This window comes from Caloenas nicobarica, chromosome 28, assembly GCF_036013445.1.
Source record: "Caloenas nicobarica isolate bCalNic1 chromosome 28, bCalNic1.hap1, whole genome shotgun sequence".
NCBI lineage: Eukaryota > Metazoa > Chordata > Aves > Columbiformes > Columbidae > Caloenas > Caloenas nicobarica.
Genome location: NC_088272.1, coordinates 1,526,595 through 1,548,366, shown reverse-complemented (window position 1 = coordinate 1,548,366; position 21,772 = coordinate 1,526,595). Strand labels below are relative to the sequence as shown.

General features: G+C 58.3%; 1 protein-coding gene across 1 annotated transcript; it reads right to left on the bottom strand.

The window, feature by feature from the left end:
• Positions 1 to 18,573: 18,573 nt before the first annotated feature.
• Positions 18,574 to 19,455, bottom strand: LOC135999310 (olfactory receptor 14J1-like; the record flags this gene model as incomplete). Its single annotated transcript, XM_065652870.1, has 1 exon — positions 18,574 to 19,455. A coding segment is annotated over one exon (882 nt), but the record flags the coding sequence as incomplete, so codon positions are not given.
• Between the last annotated feature and the right edge of the window lie 2,317 nt (positions 19,456 to 21,772).

The following is a 21,772-nucleotide window of genomic DNA, read 5'->3' as shown; positions in this document are numbered from 1 at the left end:
GAGGTGCTGGAGCGAGTTGAGAGAAGGGAACGGAGCTGGGAAAGGGGCTGGAGCACACGTGCGACGGGAGCTGCGGAGGGACCTGGGGGGTTATGGGAGACTTCAGGAGTACACAGCAAGATTTTCCTTCTATGAGAAACAGGAAAACTCAGGCACAAATCTGCAGAAAGCCTGACAGCCACACACTTGCTGCCTACACAGGAACATCAGCAAGGCCCTGCCTGTACACCAGAGATTAACGTACCATTTTCCTACGCAGAGAGGAACTAGGGATCTGAGTGGAACCATCTGTTGGTACCTGTTTCACAAGAGGCAGATGCTGCTTCGGTTTCCATCCTTCAGTCTGTCGCCCATGACAAAATGATTGGGGCTGGTGACCCTCGGGGCAGCAGCAGGAACCGCCCTGACCCTGGTTGTGGGGCTGTCCCTGGGCTGAGCCCTCGGGGCCAGGGCTGCTGAACTGGGCCATGGTGGGGCCAGGGGTGCTGAGGTCGACAGGTCCCCCCAGCCTGTCCGTGCTGGAGACACCTGCTCCTGCAGCACCCCGGTACTGATCCTGAACCTGCTCCATCCTCATCCAGAAGGACACATTGGTTTGGTTGGGTTTTTTTCTTAAAACTGAAGATAATTCAGGTAGAGGGAGAGCCTGTCTGCAAGTTTTAGTAGTTTGAGGCCAGAGGCCGGTTGGGGGCTGGGGCCCTCGGGGGTGGGGGCTGTTTCTACCCCGTGCCCTTGGCCTGGCGCTCACAGCTGGGAAAGGACTTTCCAAAATCCTGCTGGAATGACACAGATGTGGCCACCCCTGGCACAGCCTCATGGTCTGCTGCCAACCTGCCCTCGAATCACCTCTTCCCATTGCCCAGGAGTCACTGCGAGTGTTGCTGTTCTCCTTCGGGCAGCGCGGTGCTCACCCAGCACAGCCAGAGCTGTTCCTGTGCCAGGAGGAGATTCACACAGAGCCTTGGCCGATGGTGACAGTTCCCACCAGCCGTCCAGCTCTGGAAGGTCCAGATGCCACAGAGGGGACACGGACTGGTTGTCGCTTCATATGCAGGAGCAGTGTAAGGAATGTTTAACGAAAGGATGCTGGTTTTGGAAAACTGAGGACCTGGCGCCCGACCCCAGCCGGGGGGAGGGCTGAGAGTCATCAGACTGTGAATCCTTAATGTAAAACAAAGTCTCCTTGAAATAATCCCGGAACGCAAATTGATTACTGTATTTAAAAAGTTAAGCTAGGGGGAAGGGTAACATAAGAGCCAGGAATCCCTATTTTAAATAAAGCAGTAAGGGGAGGGGTTTATTATAACTAGATGACTGAGACAGGTAAACTGAGGCAGTCTGTGAACCTTCCAGTATCACACGATCCAACACGTCCTCACCAACCACCGCTCCCCTGCCCACCCTTTGCTGTCACACACACACAGTTGCCCTCAGCCCATGGGCCGCCCTGTGAAACGTCCATAAATGTCACAACTCCCCGTTGAGCTCATGGAGTCCGTGGCTTTGGGCTCCGTCTGTTCCGTGGCCACTCCGGACAGCACAGGTGTCTGTTCCGTGGGGTCACGGGCACCAAACCCAGCTCGGGTGGGAACCAAGAGGGTCCCCTCGTGTTCAGGGCCCAAAGCGCCATCTGTAGCACCTGCCCGTCCTTTTGAGTGCCCAGAGCCTCCTTCTCGGGGCCCAGATCCTCATGTTCGGGGTCCCAACGTGTCTTTTATCACCCACGGCCTTTGTTCAGGGCCCACAGTTTCAGTTTCAGGTGGAGCTCGTTGCCTGGCAACAACCAACCGGAAGTCTATGGGAAGCCAGTGGACCCAGGACAGCCAATCACACTTGAGAAGGCTGGGCAAGTCATGTGATTGATAGGTAACCAGCCAATCAGGCTTTGAGGCCTGCAGGAAAGGTGGCGAGAGTTGAACAAACTGGGCAGCATTCAGGGTCAGGCCATGCTGGCTGCACCAATCACGGCCGGTGGGAGTGCTGCACATGGATGATTGACAAGCAGCCTGACCAATCATTTGATGGGAGGAGCCAGGGGAAATCCCATTCAGCCAATCAGAGGAAAGAAGTGCCTCGGGGTGGGGGGGAAAGGGCGGGCACTATGGGGAGGACCGACCCTTCAGGCAGCCAATCAGGGAGAGCATCACCTCAGGGGAGGGTGGGCCCCAAACCAGGCAGACTCATGGCCCAGGCAGCCAATCAGCTGCAGGATCAGCTCAGGGGAGGAGACTGACAGCCGTACCGACCAATGGTGGTGAAGACCAAGATCAGAATCATAAAATCATAGAATGTCCTGATTTGGAAGGACCCACAGGATCATGGAGCCCAACTCCTGTCCCTGCACAGGACACCCCACAGGTCACCCCGTGTGTCTGAGGACGGTGTCCAGTCTCTTCTTGAACACTGTCAGGTTGGGCCGTGACCCCTCCCTGGGGAGCCTGTTCAGTGTCCAGCACCTCTGGGTGAAGAACCTTTTCCTCGTGTCCAGCTGACCCTCCCTGGCACGTCTTCCTGCCATTCCCTGGGTTCTGTCCCTGTCACAGAGAGAAGAGCTCAGCCCTGCCCCTCCTGCTCCCCTGCTGGAGCTGCAGCCCCATGAGCTCTGCCCTCAGTCTCCTCTTCTCCAGCCTGAACAAACCCAGGGACTTCAGCTGCTCCTGATACAGCTTCCCCTCCAAACCCTTCCCCAACTTCGTAGCCTCTTCTGGACACTCTCCAGCAGCTTTACCTCCTTTTCTCCTGTGTCCCCAGCCCTGCACACAGTGAATGCTCCAGGTGAGGCCGCCCCAGCGCAGAGCAGAGCGGGACAATCCCCTCCCTGCCCGGACCAACACATTGGGGGGACCCAGAAGTCCCGGACCCACATCTGGGGGGACTCAGGGGTCCAGGACCCACATATTGGAGGGACCCAGGAGTCCGCGTCCCACATATCAGGGGACCCAGGTGCCTGGGAAGGGTGTTGGGTCATGGCAATAAAGTTGTGTGTGGAAAGGAACTCTGGAAACATCTGGTTTCACCTGAAAACTGGGGGCTGGGGTGATCACACCTGGACCCCTGCACCCTTCAGTTGGGGCCAGTGACCCCCAGGTTGGTCCTGGCCCCACAGCGGGGGGTTCCCTCCCCTCTTGCCCCCAAATTGGGGCTTTTTATTTTTCCTGAAGTCGCTTTCATTTCAATAAATCAACATTATAAAAGGGGACGGGGGGAGGGGCAGCCCCAGATGCTGAGCTCCACGTCCCCTCCCCGTTCACATGTTGTCACACATCACCCCACAACTGCCAGAAACTGCCCCACATTGCCCCAGGGGCACCAGAATCACCTCAGGGCTCCAAACGGCGGCCAGAGGGACACAAAGGCCTGGTGCTGCTGCAGCTTCTCTTCATTTCTGGAGCTGCTCCTGAAGCCGCGACAGCTCGTCCTTCCACGCGAGTCTCAACTAGATGAGAGCTCTGGCTTCCCTATAACCAGCCCTATCTCTGGATTCGTCTTTCTTTCCATCCTTGCGTCCAACTCTCAGACGCTTCCTCTGCCCTGCGGAGCTTCCCTGGGAGTTTCCCGTTTCTGGAGCGGCCCTCCCGACAGCTCTGCTTGTTCTGGCTGTTGCTAAAGCACACAAACCGGCGATTCTTAGATCTTCGCAGCCCATTCACACCATGAGTCTGTCCAACAGCGATATTTAAGTCTGGGCTCTTCTTGCTGCTTGTGGGATCTTGCACTGATCTCGGATGGGCCTTTGTTTTGTTAAACTGCCAATATTGTTTCTAGTCCATCACCTCGAAGGTTCTGCTCAGTCCGAATAAATCCTTTTCTTCCCAGAGAAGTGCGGAACAGGCCCTGTCATGTCTCCCTTTTAGCCCTGAAGTCGTTATTTTCTCCCCAGTCGATTCCGTTCTTCCCAGCAAAGTGCGAACCAGACCTGATCCCACAGGTGGTCAGTGCAGTCTGGAGCCGTTCTGGTGAATACGAGCGGAATTTTACAGCTTCACATTTCAGCAAATTCAGCTCACTGAGTACCACGAAGCCAAGAGGATATTAAAAATCACACAACCTTATCATTCTGGGTGATTCGTTCTATCTAGGATGCATTTAATTAAGCTAAGGGATTGATGTAAAACTTAAGTTGGGCTCATCCACTGACCCGTGAGCAGTAAAACCATCGCTGCACGGGCAGCTTGCTCAGCAGAGAGCTCCCAGCAGCTCCCCAGGCTGTCATATTGATGGAATAAAGTGGCTGTTTTGTAGCCCAGTGGCAGCCGGTGGGAAAGGTCTGCACGAGGCTCCGTGCACCCACTTCTCGTAGCAGTTCAGTGTGTTGTTCTGCACCCTCGGGGGTTTCCCCGCGGGAGTTCTGGGCCCGGCTGCAGCTCCAGCCTTTCCCTCTTCTGGAGCCTGCACCAAACTGCTGCTGGTTTGGCTGGGGGTCGATGCCTCCGCCAGCTCCCCCACTCGAAGCCACAGGACGAGGCCCAAGTTCGCCCGTCTGCAGCTCAGAACCTGCGCTCGTCCCGTCTCCTTCCCTGCGGGCTGTTGGAAACCGCGTTCCTCCCCCCGGGAACGTCCCCGTTTTCCATCCGGCTCCTCTGCCGAGGGTGCGTTTGTGCCCGGGCAGGCGGCAGCCGTGTCGCCCCAGCGTGCCCCCGCCCTGCTCAGCCCTGGGGAGCCCCAGTGTGACGTCAGAGCCGCCGCTGTGAGGTCAGAGTTGGCCAGCGTGGCCTTCCCGCCTGGGGAAGGAGCCCCCAGCTGCCGGGTGGCTGTTGCCCTGGGCAGGCAGCTGGTGCTGTGGGTGCTCTGGGGCTGCTGGAGCGGTTGGTGCCTGGACGGGCCAAGGGCTGCGCCGACTGGGGAGCCCACCTTTGCCAGCCATGGCGAGGAGAAAGGCATCCCAGAAAAGACGCCAAGGGGCCTCCAGAGGCTCCTCGGGGATCAAGGCCGACCAAGAGCCGGCAGGGGAGGCAGCAGGACCGAGCTGCTGCCAAATGAGCAGGTAAGAAGTTGGCTGCTCCTGCCCGGGGCGGCGGGTTGGGGTGGGAGCTGGGACGTGGCTGGACACGGCCCATGGGGCGGGGAGCAATGTGGGAAGATGGCAGAGGCTTCTGGAGAGAGAAATGGAGCTGGGGAAGGGGCCGGAGCACAAGTGGGGTGGGAGTGGCTGAGGGAGCTGGGGGGTTCAGCCTGGAGAACAGGAGCTGAGGGGAGACCTGCTCTCTGAACTGCCTGAAAGGAGCTTGGAGCCAGGGGGGTTCTGGCTCTGCTCCCCCCGAACAAGCGCCAGGACGAGAGAAAACGGCCTCAAGTTGCACCAGGGGAGGTTGAGGTTGGATCTTGGGAACAATTCCTTCCCCAAAGGGCTGTCGGGCATTGGAACCAGCTGCCCAGGGCAGTGCTGGAGTCACCATCCCTGGAGGGGTTGGACAGATGGAGATGAGGTTCTCAGGGACATGGGGCAGTGACAGGGGTGGGGTAGCGGTTGGACTCGATGATCGTGAGGGTCTCTTCCAAGCAAAATGGTTCTGTGATTCTATGAAGAAGACCCCGTGGCTGGCGAATCCCCACGTCTGTGGGGAGGGCTCTGGGCTGGACGGCCAGCTCGCTGTCCCGGCCGAAAGCCAGGGTGCAGCAGGGGCTTGTGGGGAGGCCAGGATGGAGCACGTTCTTCTCTTCTGCACCAGAGACCCTGTGAGAGATCCTGCCAGATCCTGCCAAGTGTGGGATGGACCAGCTTGAGGAGATGGGGAGAGGAGAGGGGGGACCCCTGGCAGCAGCCCAGCTGTGCTGCCTCTGTCCCCGCAGCTGAGACGTCCCCTGCGAGGCTTCCCGAGGCCGAGCTCTGGCCAGGGCCTCGGCTCACACAGCGTGGGGCTGGTGGGCAAGCGGCATCTCCTTTTGTCCTCCCGCAGGAGCCCCGGCACGAGGTTGGAGCTGGTGACACGATTGTGGAAGTCAAGTCCCGGCTCAGCCACTCAGGGGTCTGCAAAGTGGTGCAATAAGGCCACAAAAATTGCATGTAAGTTCAGCCACTGCTGCTCACTGTGAAGTGCTTGGGCGTGAACTCCTGGAGAGGAGACCTCAAGAGACAGGCCTGACTTTTCTCTGTTGTTTGTTTGGTTTTTTTTTTCCCAGGCATGCTCTTCAGCCTCACTTGCCATGGGGCAGGTGCCCTGGTCTCCCTGTGGACACGTCTGCTGAGCGTGTGCGTCTTCACCGTGTACGTAGTCCAGGTTTTGCTGTGGACAGGGGGAAGGGGATGTCCAGGGCCGGTGCAAGCTGGAGGTTGGACTCAATGAGCTTTGAAGATCCCTTCAACCCAAACTATTTTGTGATTCCATGTGAGAACAAACCTGCTTTCTCAGCCAAAGAGAGAGAGCGAGGTCCACACCCCAAGGCTGCTGACAAGTGTCTTCATTTGTTCTTTATGGATTATTTTCCTTCTCTTTCAGAAGGTGCTCCTGCAGCTCTTCCTCTGGGGAAGATCTGCCAGTAGTGTTGAGCAGTGTGGACAGAAATCATGTTCCTGCTGGGCACAGTCAGCAGCAAGCTTCCCAAACGGCAGCTTTTCAGCCTAAAAACGCAAATCCAGCTGTGAAGGGGTTTGCTCGACACTCGGCTCCTTGGCAGCCCCTGGACTCCCTCTTTTTCAGGCACAAGATGGCCCCAACAAAGAAGCGGTTTGCGATGGACATGCAGACGATGCACTTCCTGAGGGACGTGAGGTTCTTCCGAGTCATCCTCTTGTTGCTCCTGGTGGCTCTTGGCGTTTACTGCGTGACCTCGATGCCAGGGTGGACAACACGGGCAAAGGGATGGATGGAGGTGGGTGACTCCTGCGAGGGAGCACTGAGGACAGCAGCTGGAGAAATCATGGGCTCTTCTGCTTCTGTGCAGGGTGACCCAAAGAAGGAGCAGCTTGTGCCGTGGCTCCTGGGGAAGCCTCCCCTGGGGAGCCCTGGCAGCTCTGGTAGTGGAGACTCTAATGGGGAATTCTTCCCTTTCAGGAGCAGACATGTGGGTCTGCGGCAGAACGGCAGACTCGGAGGTAAGAGATGTCCCCTGAGCTGGAACTGGGTCTGTGCAGAAGCCTCAGCCAACAACTCGTGCTACCCATTTTCCTAAAGCTGGGGCTCCTGTCCTTCCCTCCGGCCTTCACTTTGCTCAGCCTGGTGAGGAGGGGAGCGCTCGCAAAGCCGGGCGAGCACACGTGTCTGTGCTCCTTGCTGAGCTCCAGCGCTCCCCAGAGGGGATGGACCACTCTCTGACGAGATCTGCTTTCCTGGTCCTTCAGCAATTATCGGGCTTTGTGGGCGGCACAAACGCAAAAGATGCGGCTCCTGCTGCAGGAGGTGGCTCAGCTGAGGGGGGAGCTCCGCAGCACGAGGAAGGTGAGGGTGCATTTGGGGAAGGAGGTTTGGCTTTGCAGAACCGCCGAGAAAGCCTCCTTGGGCTTGTTGGTGGGCTCGGACTGCTGACCGTGCTGTTTCTCAACCCAGGCAGCGTCCAAGGCGGCTTCGGAAGTCTCCGTGGAGATGTCTGACTGGGCGCTGCAGAGCGCTGGTATGGACACAAGCAGCCCAGCCGTGCTCCCGGCGCTGCTCTCCAAAGCGGCAATGAGGACAGGACTGAAAAATGAGGAGCTGGCAGCGGCCTCACGAGTTGCGTCTGAGCACCGTGTCCTCCTGATCTGTGGCCTCTTGCAGTCATCTGCTCTCCCTTCCTTCCAGGTGCCACCATCGACACGCAGAGAACTTCCCAGACCTACGGCTGCCAAGGGAAGTGGAGCTGCAGGGTTTTATGGCTGTTTCGCGCTGCCAGCTCTCCTGAGGCTGTTCTGCAGTTACCACAGAATCACAGAAAGGTTGGGGTTGAAAGGAACCTCTGGAGATCATCTAGTCCAACACACCTGCTAAAGCAGGTACATCTAGAGTAGGGTCACCAGAACAGACCACACAGGGTCGTGTCCAGGCGGGTCTTGAATGTCTGCAGAGAAGGAGACTCCATAACCTCTCTGGGCAGCCTGTTCCAGTGCTGTGTCACCCTGAGGGTGTAAAGAAGTTTCTCCTAAAATTCAGATGGAACGTTCCATTATTCAGCCTGTGCCCGTTGCCCCTCATCCTTGATACAGAGAATTAACTAATTAACACTTAACTAATTAATACTTAGAGAACTAACACTTAGGGAGCTAACGCTTAGAGAGCAAACCCTTAACCCACAACGCTTAGAACCCTTAACCCACATTACAATTGCCTAGCTTTGCTTAGCCTTGTGTAAGAGAAACAAGAGTTTATTGACGACTTTACAGGCCTTGCAGGGAGACAAAATCTTGAGTGCATTCTTGGTGCATCCTTGGGTGAATTAGATAACCGAAACTTGGGCATAGGACAGGAGATATGCCAGTTCTAACCAACTCAGCAGTCTGAGTCCCAGCCAACTCATCACACCAGGCCAGAGGTGAATGTGTACAGAGAAGACGACCCCGGTCCACAGGCAACTCTCTTCTTCATAGAGGCAAGAAAAATGAAGGTCATGCTGCCAGACCTGATGCAGGTCCTGCAGTATGGCAATAAGGCCATCAAGATGAAGGCACTGGTGATCTTCAGAACCGTGACGGCTCGGCTGAAGAAGAAGGAGGCCAGCCCCATCGCTCTGCCGCTGGCAAAATTTCTCCTGCCCTTCCTTGATGACGTAAGGCTGATGTATAAGCCCGAGCCCTGCAGATGGAGATACTGCCCTGTGTATCTCCCCTCACATCAGCCATGCAGGAGCTTCTGCTTGCTGCGGCAGAGAGCTGCTGGTGCTCCTGTCCTACAGTGCTTCTCCCTCCCAGGAGCTGAGCCAGCTGAGAGAGAGCTCCATCAGCCTCTTCAGAGACCTGATGAAGATGGTGGTGCGGAACGACAAGAGAGAGATGAGGAACATTGTGCGACTTGGCCTGCTCCCTCCCTTCTTCCACATGAGTGACCAAATGCAGAGCGTGGCCAAGGTACAGATTTCAAAGCTGAGCAGTGATGCAGGGAAGAGACCCCTGGCCGTTTGGGCCGGGGCATGTCCCAGCTCCCTAAGGGCAGAATCACCCCAGGAACAAAGTCCAGAGGAGGGGGACGCCAGGTCTCCTGCCCCAGACTGTGGTGCCATGTCCCAGCTTCTGCTGTTCCGCAGGCCGCTGGGGAAGCCCTCTTTGGTGCAGCAGAGCTGCTCAGGCGGAAACAGCTCCAACACCTGGTGCAGACAGAGCAGACATGGTGGATTGGAGAGAGCTTGGTGAGGACAACCCCCAAGGGCCAGGGCCCCGGCTGGAGAGGGGCTGCCGCACATGTGTGGGCTGTGGGCTCTGCAGATGTGCCTCACCTGCCCTGCTGCAGCCCCGAGCTGCATCCTTGTGCCCTGTCCTCCAGAACAGAGCCCCCAAGGGCTCTTCTCTGTGCCCTACAGCCAGTGGGAGGGAGGGCTCTCAGCAGCCCTGAGACCCCTCCGCCTGTGTCTCTCTCAGCCTCAGCCCCACAGGGCTCCTGGCTGGGACATGGGAATGGCCAGGGGGGAAGGGGAAGGTGGGTTGCTTGGAGGAGGGACTGGTCCAGCCAGCTGGGGAGGGACAGCGACATGCTCATCCCCTTGTGCTCTCTCCAGCTGGAGCAGGACAGGAGCAGGGCTCAAGGATACTTGTATCAGAGCCTGCCGTACCTGAGGGACGCTCAGGCCAGCTTGCGAGAGGCGGCCGTGAGGTTCATCGGTGAGTCACAGCCCCCGGGGTCCCTCTTTCAGCAGCCTGGCCCCAGTCCCCGCCGCTGCCCTGGCACAAGGAGCAGCCCTGTGGCTGCCAGAGCCCCGGCTGCCCCGTGCAGGGCCTTGGCCTCCCCTCCCAGCCCTGCCCACGCAGGTGGCCTTGGTGGCCGCCTTGCTCGGTGCCACCATCTCAGCTTCTGGTCTCCCCTGGGGTCGGCTCTGATGAGGGGAGGAATAGGGGTCTGACAGAACTCTGTGCCCAGGGCTGGCTGCGCGGCCCCTGAGGGACCCAAGCAAGGAGGAGCTGGCTGAGATCTGCAGTGGTGAGCAGGGAGTGTGCTTGGGAGGGGATGCCTGGGGGTCTCGGCAGATGTGGGAGGTCATCTGGGCTCTGCTGCTTTCTGTTGCAGCCATTCAGCCCTTGGAGGAGGACAGTGAACCCTCCATCTGCTCCCTGGCAGCTCAGACCATCCTCATCCTGAGCAACGCAAGGGAGCAGCCAAGAGCGCGATGGACCCTGCGAGCCCTGTGCTGCTGGCCCCGCTAAGCCCGGCGGAGGTGCAGCTCTTCTCAGGAGAAGGGCTGGATTTAATAAAGCTGGAGGAGAACGCCAAAGCCCTGGTGTCCTTCAGATGTGCAGCGCCCTGAGCGTGCTGAGCAGACGGTGCCGTTCCTGGCCTCTCCCGCTGCCGCAGGACGTCTGTCCCTCAGCACAGCCTGGTTCCAGGCGTAGTTACGGTGCCGGCGGGCGGGCGCTCGCTGGCCCCCAGGCCCTGCCCTGCGGCGCGCAGGCAGGGGAGGCGGATGGCCGTGCGGGTACGGCAGGCACGGGGGCAGCACAGACACGCAGGGTTAGAGTGGGGCTGGTCCCAGCGCCTCAGGAGCTGTTTCCCACCGTTTTGCCCTCAGCTCCTGCCATCCCCTGAGGCTTTCCACAGCGCCGTCTCAGCGAGCGAGACCCTCGGCTCCGGGCTGCCGGGCCTCGTCTCTCACGCTGCCCTCCCCTCATCGCCAGCAGCTGCCGCCTGGCGCTTTCACCCTTTCCTGGAGATGCTTTCCCAGCGGCACTGTCGGGCTGAGCTGGGGCAGTGGCGGGTTCATAGAATCACAGAACCAGCTCAGGTTGCTCAGAGCCCCGTCCAGCCTGGCCTGGGATGTCTCCAGGGATGGTTCATCCACCACCTCTCTGGGCAACCTGGGCCAGGCTCTCACCACCCTCAGGGCCAACAATTCCTTCCTCATGTCTGGCCTCAATCTCCTCTCTTTTAATTTAAACCATCACCCCTTGTCCTGTCTCAACAGACCCTGCTAAAAAGTCTCTCCCCATCTTTTTTCTTGGCCCCTTTTAAGTACCAAAAGGCCGCACTAAGGTCTCCCCGGAGCTTCTCTTCTCCAGCTGAACACCCCAGCTCTCTCAGCCTGTCCTCCCAGCAGAGCTGTTCCAGCCTCGGGCCGTTTCGGTGGCTCCTCTGGCCCCTCTCTGGCAGGTCCATGTCTGTCCTGTTCTTAGGGCTCCAGAGCTTGACACGGGACTCCAGGTGGGGTCTCACCAGAGAGGAGACCTGCTGGCCACGCTCCCTTTGATGCAGCCCAAGATACGATTGGCCTTCTGGACTGCAAGTGTGCATTGCCAGCTCACGGCCCGTCTTTCATCCCCCAGCACCCCCAAGTCCTTCTCCGCGCGGCTGCTCTCAACCCCTCCATCCCCAGCCTGGACTGGTACCCGGGCTTGCCCCAACCCAGGTGCGGGACCTCGCGCTTGGCCTTGTAGAACCTCATGAGGTTTGCATGGAACCACTTCTCGAGCTTGTCCAGGTCCCTCTGGATGGATCCCGGCCCTCAGACGTGTCACCTGCAGCGCTCAGCTTGGTGTCATCCGCAAACTCGCTGCGGGTGCGCTCGATCCCACCGTCTGTGTCGCTGATGAAGGTTTAACCAGTACTGGCCCCAGTACGGACCCCTGAGGGACACCACTTGTCACCGGCTGGTCAGTTTGGGATGCCCTGACTCTGTCCCCCCCAGCCCCAGGGGGTGTGGCTGAAGAACCAGTGGCCATCGGGGAGGACCCCTGGCTCCTGGCCCAGCACAGCCAGGGGGTGCTGACCCCCCAGATCCGCAAACCAGGGACGGGGGCACCTACGGCTGCTGGGCAGTCACCGAGCTGGGGGGGCGCTGACCGAGTGCCGGCTGGAGATCCGGGGTGCAGGGGGGTCCCCCATACCTGAGGGAGGTACCTGATATCTGGGGGGCACCCTGGGCTCTGGGGGAACCCTGGGATCTGGGGGGGCAGTGGCAGTCCCCCAGCATGTGCCTCTCCCTGCACAGTGCCCCAGCGAAGGTGATAGTGAAGCAGGACAGGGCAGGGGGGGCGCGATTTCTGGGGACCTTGGGGGCTTTGGGAAGGGTTAATTGGAGGGCTTAATTGGTGGGGTAGTTTGAGGTGTGTTTAATTAGGGGCTGTGCTTTTTGGGGGGTCTTATGTCTAGCTTTGGGATGTTTAATTTTGAAGGTGCACTTAATATTGGAGGGAGTTTAATTTGGGGGTTAATATTGGGGGTGTCTAATTCTGCAGATGTGTGTTTAATCGAGGGAGCTGTGAATAACTGGGGTTTGTTTAATTGGGGGGCTTAACTGGGGAGGTGTAGGTTTAATTAGGGAGCTGTATTTAATCGGAGGGGCTGTGTTTTACTGGGGGGTGTTAAATTACGGGGTGCTTTACTAGGGAGCATTAATGCTGGGGCTCCATTTTGGGGGTGCAGCACTCCCTGGGATGCCCTCCCCGCCCAGGGCCAGAGGTGCACGGGGTCGGGGGGTGACGGTGGCACCGGCCGCGCCAGCAGCAGGAGGTCGGGGAGCGGGAGGCCGGGGCTGGGGGCTGCGGTGGCCACTGTCACCCGGTTGGCGGCCTCCCCGCCCTGGGTCACCTGTGGGGACAGGGACGTGGTGAGGGGGGGATGGCGTGGGGGGCAGGGGGATGTGGTGAAGGGGAGACATGGAGGGGGGGCCGTGGGAGGTCACGGTTGTGGGGACAGGCTGGGGGGGACAGGGCCGGAGGTGAGGGGACATGGAGGGAGGGGACAGGGGCAGCGATGAGGGGACACAGGCAGGGGAGGCAGGGACATGGCTGAGGGGGCACAGGGTGGGGGACGGGGCCAGAACTCAGGGGACACAGGTTGGGGGACACAGTCCCATTGCTGAGGGGACAAGTGGGGGACACAGCCCTGAGGTTGAGGGGACACAGGTTGGGGGACACGGCCCTGTGGCTGAGGGGACAAGTGGGGGACATGGCCTCGTGGCTGAGAGGACACAGGTTGGGGGACACAGTCCAATTGCTGAGGGGACAAGTGGGGGACATGGCCCCGTGGCTGAGGGGACACAGGTTGGGGGACACGGCCCTGTGGCTGAGGGGACAAGTGGGGGACACGGCCCCGGGGTTGAGGGAACAAGTGGGGGACAGGGCCAGAACTAAGGGGACACAGGTTGGGGGACAGGGCCAGAACTGAGGGGACACAGGTTGGGGGACAGGGCCCCATTGCTGAGGGGACACAGGTTGGGGGACATAGTGCTGTGGCTGAGGGGACAAGTGGGGGATACGGCCCCGTGGCTGAGGTGACACAGGTTGGGGGACAGGGCAGAACTGAGGGGACACAGGTTGGGGGACAGGGCAGAACTGAGGGGACACAGGTTGGGGGACGCGGCCCCGTTGCTGAGAGGACACAGGTTGGGGCCAGGGCCAGAGCTGAGGGGACACATTCCCGTTGCTGAGGGGACAAGTGGGGGACAGGGCCAGAACTGAGGGGACACAGGTTGGGGGCACACGGTCCTGGGGCTCAGGGGACAAGTGGGGGTCACGGCCCTGGGGCTGAGGGGACACAGGTTGGGCCTGGACAGGGCCAGAAATGAGGGGACACAGGTTGGGGGACACAGCCCCATTGCTGAAGGGAAAAGTGGGGGACACAGCCTCGAGGTTGAGGGGACACAGGTTGGGGGACGCGGCCCCATTGTTGAGGGGACAAGTGGGGGACACAGCCCCGTGGCTGAGGGGACAAGTGGGGGACACGGCCCCGGGGCTCAGGGGACAAGTGGGGGACACGGCCCTGGGGCTGAGGGGACCTTTGGGGACACAGTCCTGTTGCTGAGGAGACAAGTGGGGGACACGGCCCCGGGGCTCAGGGGACCCCGCCGCCCCCCGGGGCCGCCCCTCACGCCCCTCAGCCGCGGGCAGTCGCTCTCCACGAGCGGGCAGGCCCGGCGCTGCCCGGACTCCCCGGGGCAGGGAGCGCGACAGCCGGCCCGGCCGGGGGGCGGCCCCGGGGGGACACGGCCCGGCCGGGGGGCGGCCCCGGGAGGCCACGGCCCGGCCGGGGGGCGGCCCCGGGGGGACACGGCCCGGCCGGGGGGCGGCCCCGGGAGGACACGGCCCGGCCGGGGGGCGGCCCCGGGGGGACACGGCCCGGCCGGGGGGCGGCCCCGGCGCTGCTGCTGGCGCTGCCGGGGCGGCCTCGGGCTGCGGGGGAGCGGGACGGGCGGGTCCCGCCCGGGATGGCGCCCGGGGGCGCCGGGCCCTGTCCGGAGCCCGGGACGGCCCTGCCGGGGACGTTCGCGGCTCATGAGGGGCCGGGTCCCTCCCTCAGCGGCCCGGCGGCGCTGCCGTGAGCCCGGGCGGGGACGGGCCTGAGGGGGCGGCTTCTGTGCAACGCCGGGCCGGGAGCAGCGGCGAGGAGCCGGTTCGGCTGCCGGCGGCTCGGTAGCAGCCACCGGGGGCCGTGCCCGGGCATCTCGGTAACTGCCGAGGGGCAGCACGGGCGCTCGGAGGCCGTTGATGCTCGTGAGCTGGGCGCGGCGGGCACTCTGCCCATGGGGGCGGGCAGCGGCGCTGAGCGGGCGCTGCTCTGGCTCTGCCGTTCGTGCTCCCGAGGGGTGGGCACGAGTCTGGAGAGCTCGTTGGCTTCCATGGCGGGGGGTGTCCCGTCCCGGACGCCTGGGTCCCCTGCCCGGGGGGGGCGCCCACCCTGGGGTCCCCAGTGTCCCCCCTTGTCCCGGCCGTGACACTGAGGCCTGCGGGCTCAGCCCGACCCTGGGGCGCTGCCTGGAGCTGGGGGAGCCTGGGGGGGACCCCGAGCCGGTCCCCAGCACCCCCGTGTCCCCACGCGCTCCCCGGCCACACACCCGCTGGCACGTTTGCTCCTGGTGCCCACGCTCCCTGTGCACACACCCCCTTGCACACCCATGGCGGGGAGCAGCTGCGGGTTCCCCATCTGCCCCCTCCCAGCCTCCTGGTCCCCTCCCGATGCTGGGGGGGCTGTGACTAATTGGGGGTGAGTTTAATTTGGGGGGCTGTGTTTAATTCCGGAGCTGTATTTAGTTGGAGGGGCCGTATTTAATTGTGGGGGGCCGTATTTAATTGTGGTCTGTGTTTACTTGGGGGGGCTGTGTTTAATTTGGGGGTGTTGTTTAATTAGGGAGCTGTATTGAATTGTGGGGGGCTGTATTTAATTGTGGGGGGCTGTATTTAATTGTGGTCTGTGTTTAACTGGGGGGACTGTGTTTAATTAGTGAGCTATATTTGATTGGAGGTGGCTGTATTTAATTGTGGGGGGCCGTATTTAATTGTGGTCTGTGTTTAACTGGGGGGGCTGTGTTTAATTTGGGGAGGTGTGTTTAATTAGGGAGCTGTATTTAATTGTGGGGGGCTGTATTTAATTGAGAGCTGTGTTTAACTGGGGGGGCTGAGTTTAATTGGAGGGTGCGTTTAATTAGGGAGCTGTATTTAATTGTGGGGAGCTGTATTTAATTGCGGGGGCCATATTTAATTGAGAGCTGTGTTTAACTGGGGGGGCTGTGTTTAATTTGGGGGGCTGTGTTTAATTCCGGAGCTGTATTTAGTTGGAGGGGGCCATATTTAATTGTGGGGGGCCATATTTAATTGAGAGCTGTGTTTAACTGGGGGGGCTGTGTTTAATTAGTGAGCTATATTTGATTGCAGGTGGCTGTATTTAATTGTGGGGGGCCATATTTAATTGTGGTCTGTGTTTAACTGGGGGGGCTGTGTTTAATTAGGGAGCTATATTTGATTGGAGGTGGCTGTATTTAATTGCGGGGGGCCGTATTTAATTGTGGTCTGTGCTTAACTGGGGGGGGCTGTGTTTAATTTGGGGGGTGTGTTTAATTAGGGAGCTGTGTTTAATTGCGGGGGGCCATATTTAATTGAGAGCTGTGTTTAACTGGGGGAGCTGTGTTTAATTTGGGGGGCTGTGTTTCATTCCGGAGCTGTATTTAGTTGGAGGGGGCCGTATTTAATTTTGGGGGGCCGTATTTAATTGTGGTCTGTGTTTAACTGGGGGGGGCTGTGTTTAATTAGGGAGCTGTATTTAATTGTGGGGGGCCGTATTTAATTGAGAGCTGTGTTTAGCTGGGGGGGCTGTGTTTAATTGGAGGGTGTGTTTAATTAGGGAGCTGTATTTAATTGGAGGGGGCCGTATTTAATTAATTGTTATGAAACCAAAAGAAGCAGCAATTCTGCATTGTAAAGCACACCAATCTGAGCAAACTGATAGTGTTAAAGGAAATCACAAAGCTGATCCAGTAGCAAAAATGGGAGCAAACGAGAAAGTAATGGGAGCATTAATTCCTCAAATGACAATAAATATGGGTGAAAAGCACTCCTCACTGGAACTGCTGTATTTACGTTAACACCTTCTATATCTCCTCCTCTGCCTTTCTTTTTTTTTCCCTATTCTCTAGCTATTCTCTTTCCAGAAACCTCTCCAAGGCAAGAATTATTCCAAATCACAGAATGCTCAGGTTTGAAGAGAGCCCTTGTCTCACTCATCTTGTCTCGCTCTCCTGCTCAGGGCAGGGTGAACCAGGGGAGGTTGCTCAAGGCCTCCACCCAGCTTTGCATCATCCTCAAAGGCGCTGAAAGTGTACTGTGTTACATCATAGAGCTGGAGAATAAAGACGTTCAACAGTGTTGGCCCAAGTGCTGGTCACTGAGAGATGACACTGGTAACTGTCTGCTCAGAGGACTTTGTACCACTCATGATATTTGGGTTTGATGGTTCAGCCAATTTCCCACCCGGCATCCACTTCTGGAGCCCCATCAGCACCACTCTGCCCAGAAGCACACCATGTCTGAGGCCTTGCAAACGCCCTGCACACAACATGCCTTTCTTGCCCCTCTCCATTGGGGTTCAGCAATCCCTTCCTTGTCCTTCACGTTCCTGGAAATAGCTGCAGGAGGACATGTCCCATCCCCTTCCCAGGGAGGGAGGTAGGGTGGCCAGCCTGTTATTCTCCCAGTTCTTAGTCCAGCTCTTCTTGTAGATGGGTTTGAGGTCTGTGTTTCCTAAGGACCCCAGAACCATTCTGGTGTCTATGGCACTTTTGAGAGCACAATCCAGAATCACGGGCAAGGGCGACATAGCAGACTGGAGCACTTGCAATGCGCCTGTCCAAGGCAGCTGAGATGAATCTCACTGGGCCACTGGGGTTTGTTCCTGGAGTCACACACAGAAATACCAGGGTTCCGTCAAGCATTGACATCTGAGCTGGCCTCATGGGCTCCTTCTGCACCCAGGGATGTTCAGAGACAGAGTCTGTCCCTTTTACACACAGAGGCAGGAGTCACACTGTCCATCTGGCCTCCTGTTGCCACTCCCAAAGGACGGGAGACACCTCAGCCCTGTGGTGTGTCACCCTGCTCTGCGCTCATCTGAGATGTCCCACGTCATGAGGAATGGACACGGGGATCACAGTCCAAGGAAGAAGATCCCAGTGGGTGTTTTCCCATGGTTGTTACTCCCAATGTGAAGTGATCTCGAGACACGGTCTGTCCCACAGGCGTTCATGGAGCTCCCAGGAATAGCTGATGGTGTTTGTCCTCACTCGGTTTCATCTCCCCTCATGTACATGATGTGTGTGCTCACATCTCATCTGTACAATGCAAACATGGACTTCTGACCTACTCATTCGGTGTCCATCCGTTTAGGGAAGAGTAACTTCTGTGAGCTGGGGGGAGAGGCCAGGGCTGGAAATGGTGGTTGTGAGGGGCCAGTCCATGACGATGTCCTGGGGCAGCTTCCGTGGGGTGTCCAGTGCACAGGGGCACAGCCCAGCCCCTGCTCTGCTGCTCCTGCAGGTCTCTGGCAGGAGGCCTGGCTGTGAGAGGACACTGCTGTGTGCCCAGCCCTGCACACACACACTGTGCAGCTGGACACTGGTGTTTGCATCTGTGGCCACCTTCTTGTGCATGCTCTTGACAGAAACTTGAAGAAGACCTAAGCCTTCCAGCACTGCCCTCAGGAGATCACTCTTCTTTATAGAAGTCCTGTTACGGAGGCCAGTTCTGTCACAGCAGTGCCCATTGCCTGTCCCTGCCTGCGCTCACAGGACTGACACACAGCAGGACGGTGACCAGGCTGCCAGAGCACTCAGGCCTTGCACCAACACAAGGGATGAGAAGGAGAGTGTGGGAGTGGAACGAGAACAGCTCTGGAAGGCCAAGCGCTGGTGCTCCCTGGCAGGGCTGCCAGGCTGGACTCTTTTCCCCTCCTCCCATGCACACAGGAACTGTCCCTGCAGCTCCAAACAGGCCTTGCAGGAAGGATATAGTGAACATGAAGTCACTAGAGGACCCTTTATTTTGTTTCAATACACACAGATCATGGCTCCTCATTTACACAGCCAGTGGTTATAAAAGAAAGCAGACAGTGAATTACAAAGGGGATGACAACCTTGTAAAAATAAAAAAAACCACCAATATCAACAGAAAATACAGATGATAGATTGGACCTGTAACTAGTTACGTTAAAACTGCTATGTAGAAGCAGATGTAAATTTTATTGTCTTCAGAAAACACTAAGATATGAGTTTCCACAGGGCATCCTTGAGCTCCTGGTTCCTCATGCTGTAGATGAGGGGGTTCACTGCTGGAGGCACCACTGAGTACAGAACAGACACCACCAGGTCCAGGGATGGGGAGGAGATGGAGGGGGGCTTCAGGTGGGCAAACATGGCAGTGCTGAGGAACAGGAAGACCACGGCCAGGTGAGGGAGGCACGTGGAAAAGGCTTTGTGCCGTCCCTGCTCAGAGGGGATCCTCAGTACGGCCCTCAAGATCTGCACATAGGACAGCATGATGAAAATAAAACATCCAAAAACCAGAAAACCAAGGAAAGCAAGAAGCCAAATTTCCCTGAGGTAGGACTGTGAGCAGGAGAGCTTGAGGATCTGGGGGATTTCACAGAAGAACTGGTCCAGGGCATTGCCCTTGCACAGTGGCAGTGAAAATGTATTGGCCGTGTGCAGCAGAGCACTGAGAAACCCAGTGGCCCAGGCAGCTGCTGCCATGTGGACACAAGCTCTGCTGCCCAGGAGGGTCCCGTAGTGCAGGGGTTTGCAGATGGCAACGTAGCGGTCGTAGGACATGACGGTGAGAAGAGAATACTCTGCACCAAACAAGAAACCTAAAAAGAAGACTTGGGCAGCACATCCTGCAAAGGAAATGACCCTGGTATCCCACAGAGAGTTGGCCATGGATTTGGGCACAGTGATGGAGATGGAGCCCAGGTCGAGGAGGGCGAGGTTGAGCAGGAAGAAGTACATGGGGGTGTGCAGTTGCTGGTCACAGGCTATGGTGGTGATGATGAGGCCGTTGCCCAGGAGGGCAGCCAGGTAGATGCCCAGGAAGAGCCAGAAGTGCAAGAGCTGCAGCTCCCGTGTGTCTGGGAACGCCAGGAGGAGGAACTGGGTGATGGAGCTGCTGTTGCACATTTGCTGCCTGTGGGCATGAGGACCTGTGCAAGGAGGAAAAAACAGTGACGGTTTAGATGAGACTTCTCTGGGAAAAACCAAAGCCATTTCCCACAGACCCTCCCACAAAGAGACCCTTTTCTTTTTCCAGGAGAACGTCCTGGCTGGAGCCCTCGTCGGTGCTTGTTGAGTGTGCAATGAAGAGCAGGGTCTCTGCCCAGGGGCTCTTGAGGAGCCAGCCTGACCCTGTGTGATGGGATGGGGCCAGGGCCAGTCCTGGGGTTCAGCTTTGTCAGATGGAACCGCTCCTGCTGCAGAAGGGACTGTCAGCATCTGTACCCGCAGGGCTGAGAAACTGACTTTGAGAAGTTTGGCGTTTCTACAGCTCCTTCTCCTCTCACAGCCTGGGGAGTGTTCTTGGGTGTCAGAAACCCTCAGCATTTCTGCTGCACTCGGGGAGAACAGAGCGAGTCCTGCGAGACCAGAGGATGCCTGTGGGTCAGTGCAGAGTGAGGGCAGCTGCTCTGTCCCTCTGTCTTGCTCCAGCTGCCCTGGGCTGGCACCTTTCTGAGATGGAGGCTGATCACACTGCCATGTTACCCTGAAAAGCCACCAGGCACTGCTGAGAGCAGAGGGATCCACCTCAGACCATGACATGTCTCACGCTTTCGTCAGGTCTCAGCACCTCACTTCTATCCCAGGACACACACGGCTCATTTCACAAACCAAACTGCGTTTCTTCCATCATAGCATCTCTGCACTTCTGCATGGGCAATTCAGATAATGCTAACATGCTATAGGACAGGTTTGCATCCTGGAGGGAAGCTCGCAGCTTGGAAAAAAAACACTCAAAGAGACAGCCAAGAGTCCTAATGCTGGCATTTGATTCAGGGAGACTCAGCTCATTCCCCAGCCCCACACACTGCATTGCCCACAGCCCCACAGGGCAGAGCAAAGCTGGGACACGTGTTCCCATGGACACAGCTGCAGGAAAGGACCCACAAGATCAGGCTGTGACTCTGCAGCTGAAACTCCCATCCCCAGAGAGCCTGACAGCAAGAACCAGATCACACCAACAGTGACCCAGAGCAGTGGAGCAAGAAGGAAACTGCGGTGAGGGTGGGTGTGAGAGAGGCCAGGGCAGAGGCAGCCAGGCACTCAGACAGCGTCACCCTTCCCCAGCTGTGCAGCCACCTCCCACACACCAGCATTGCCGGGCAGCTGCTCTCAGCCCCTGTGCTCTGCAGAGGGAACTGGAGCTCTGGCTGCACAGGAGCTGCTTCATGCCTTGGAGCCCCCGGCCCTGAGGGCAGAGGCTTTGCTGGGTGGGAGAGGAGGCGAGGGGGCTGCTCACAGGAGGGATCTGCACTGATGGGGTCACATGGAGTTTTTTCTGCTCTCCCTCCCAGAACAATTCCAGGTTTAGTTTCCTCTCATTTCTGATCATTTCCCTGCTGCCTGGACATTCTCCCCCCGGCAGGTGTTTCCCTGTCCATGTCTTTTCCCTGTCAGTGCTCACAGACCATCCCACCCTCTGTGCCCTCACCCTGGCCCTACAGATCCTGCCTGTTCACAGGGCACTGCCTGGGGGCATCTTCCTGTTTGCAGACTGGGGAAAAGGACAGGTCAGAGTAAGGCTGATGGGTTCAGCAGATATGATGCTGGTGCTGTGCACAGGCAGAGCAGCAGCTGAAGGAATGTTAATGAGGATTCTGGAAGATGCAGTGATTGATCGGAGTTGCAGTTCAGGAGTATCAGTGACTTGTTTAAGCATGTGAACTCATTTTCATTTTATCCTTTCCTGCACTCCCCAACCCTCGGGATAGGAAACTGAAAAGACAGGCTCAGGACAGCTCTCTATCTGTCTGGTAATCCTTGCATTGACCTTCTGCTTGAGGCATCCACCTGGTAAAATCCTGAGGGTGATCTGGAGCTGTGTCCAGCACTGACCCACACAGCACCCCCTCAACAGCAGAAGCACCTTTCCTGCCCTGATAGCGGTCACTCCTTCCACCCACAGCTTCTCCCCACAGCACCGTGGGGATCTACCCGGGAGGCTGAGCGCTGACCCTGGCAGGCGGCAGAGTCCCTGCCCTGGCACAGCCCTGGGGTGCAGGGACCCTGCTCTGCAGGACAGCTCTGGGCAACTCTGGCTGCTCACCCACCTTCACGCAGCTGCAACTGATTCAGGAGAAATGAGCTGTCTTGTCCTGGGTCTCTGATGGTGTAGAATGAATCTCTCCCTAGGAGGAGCCCATATTCCTTCACAACTAAGAAAAGGACAGTGCCATCCTGCCAGATATTA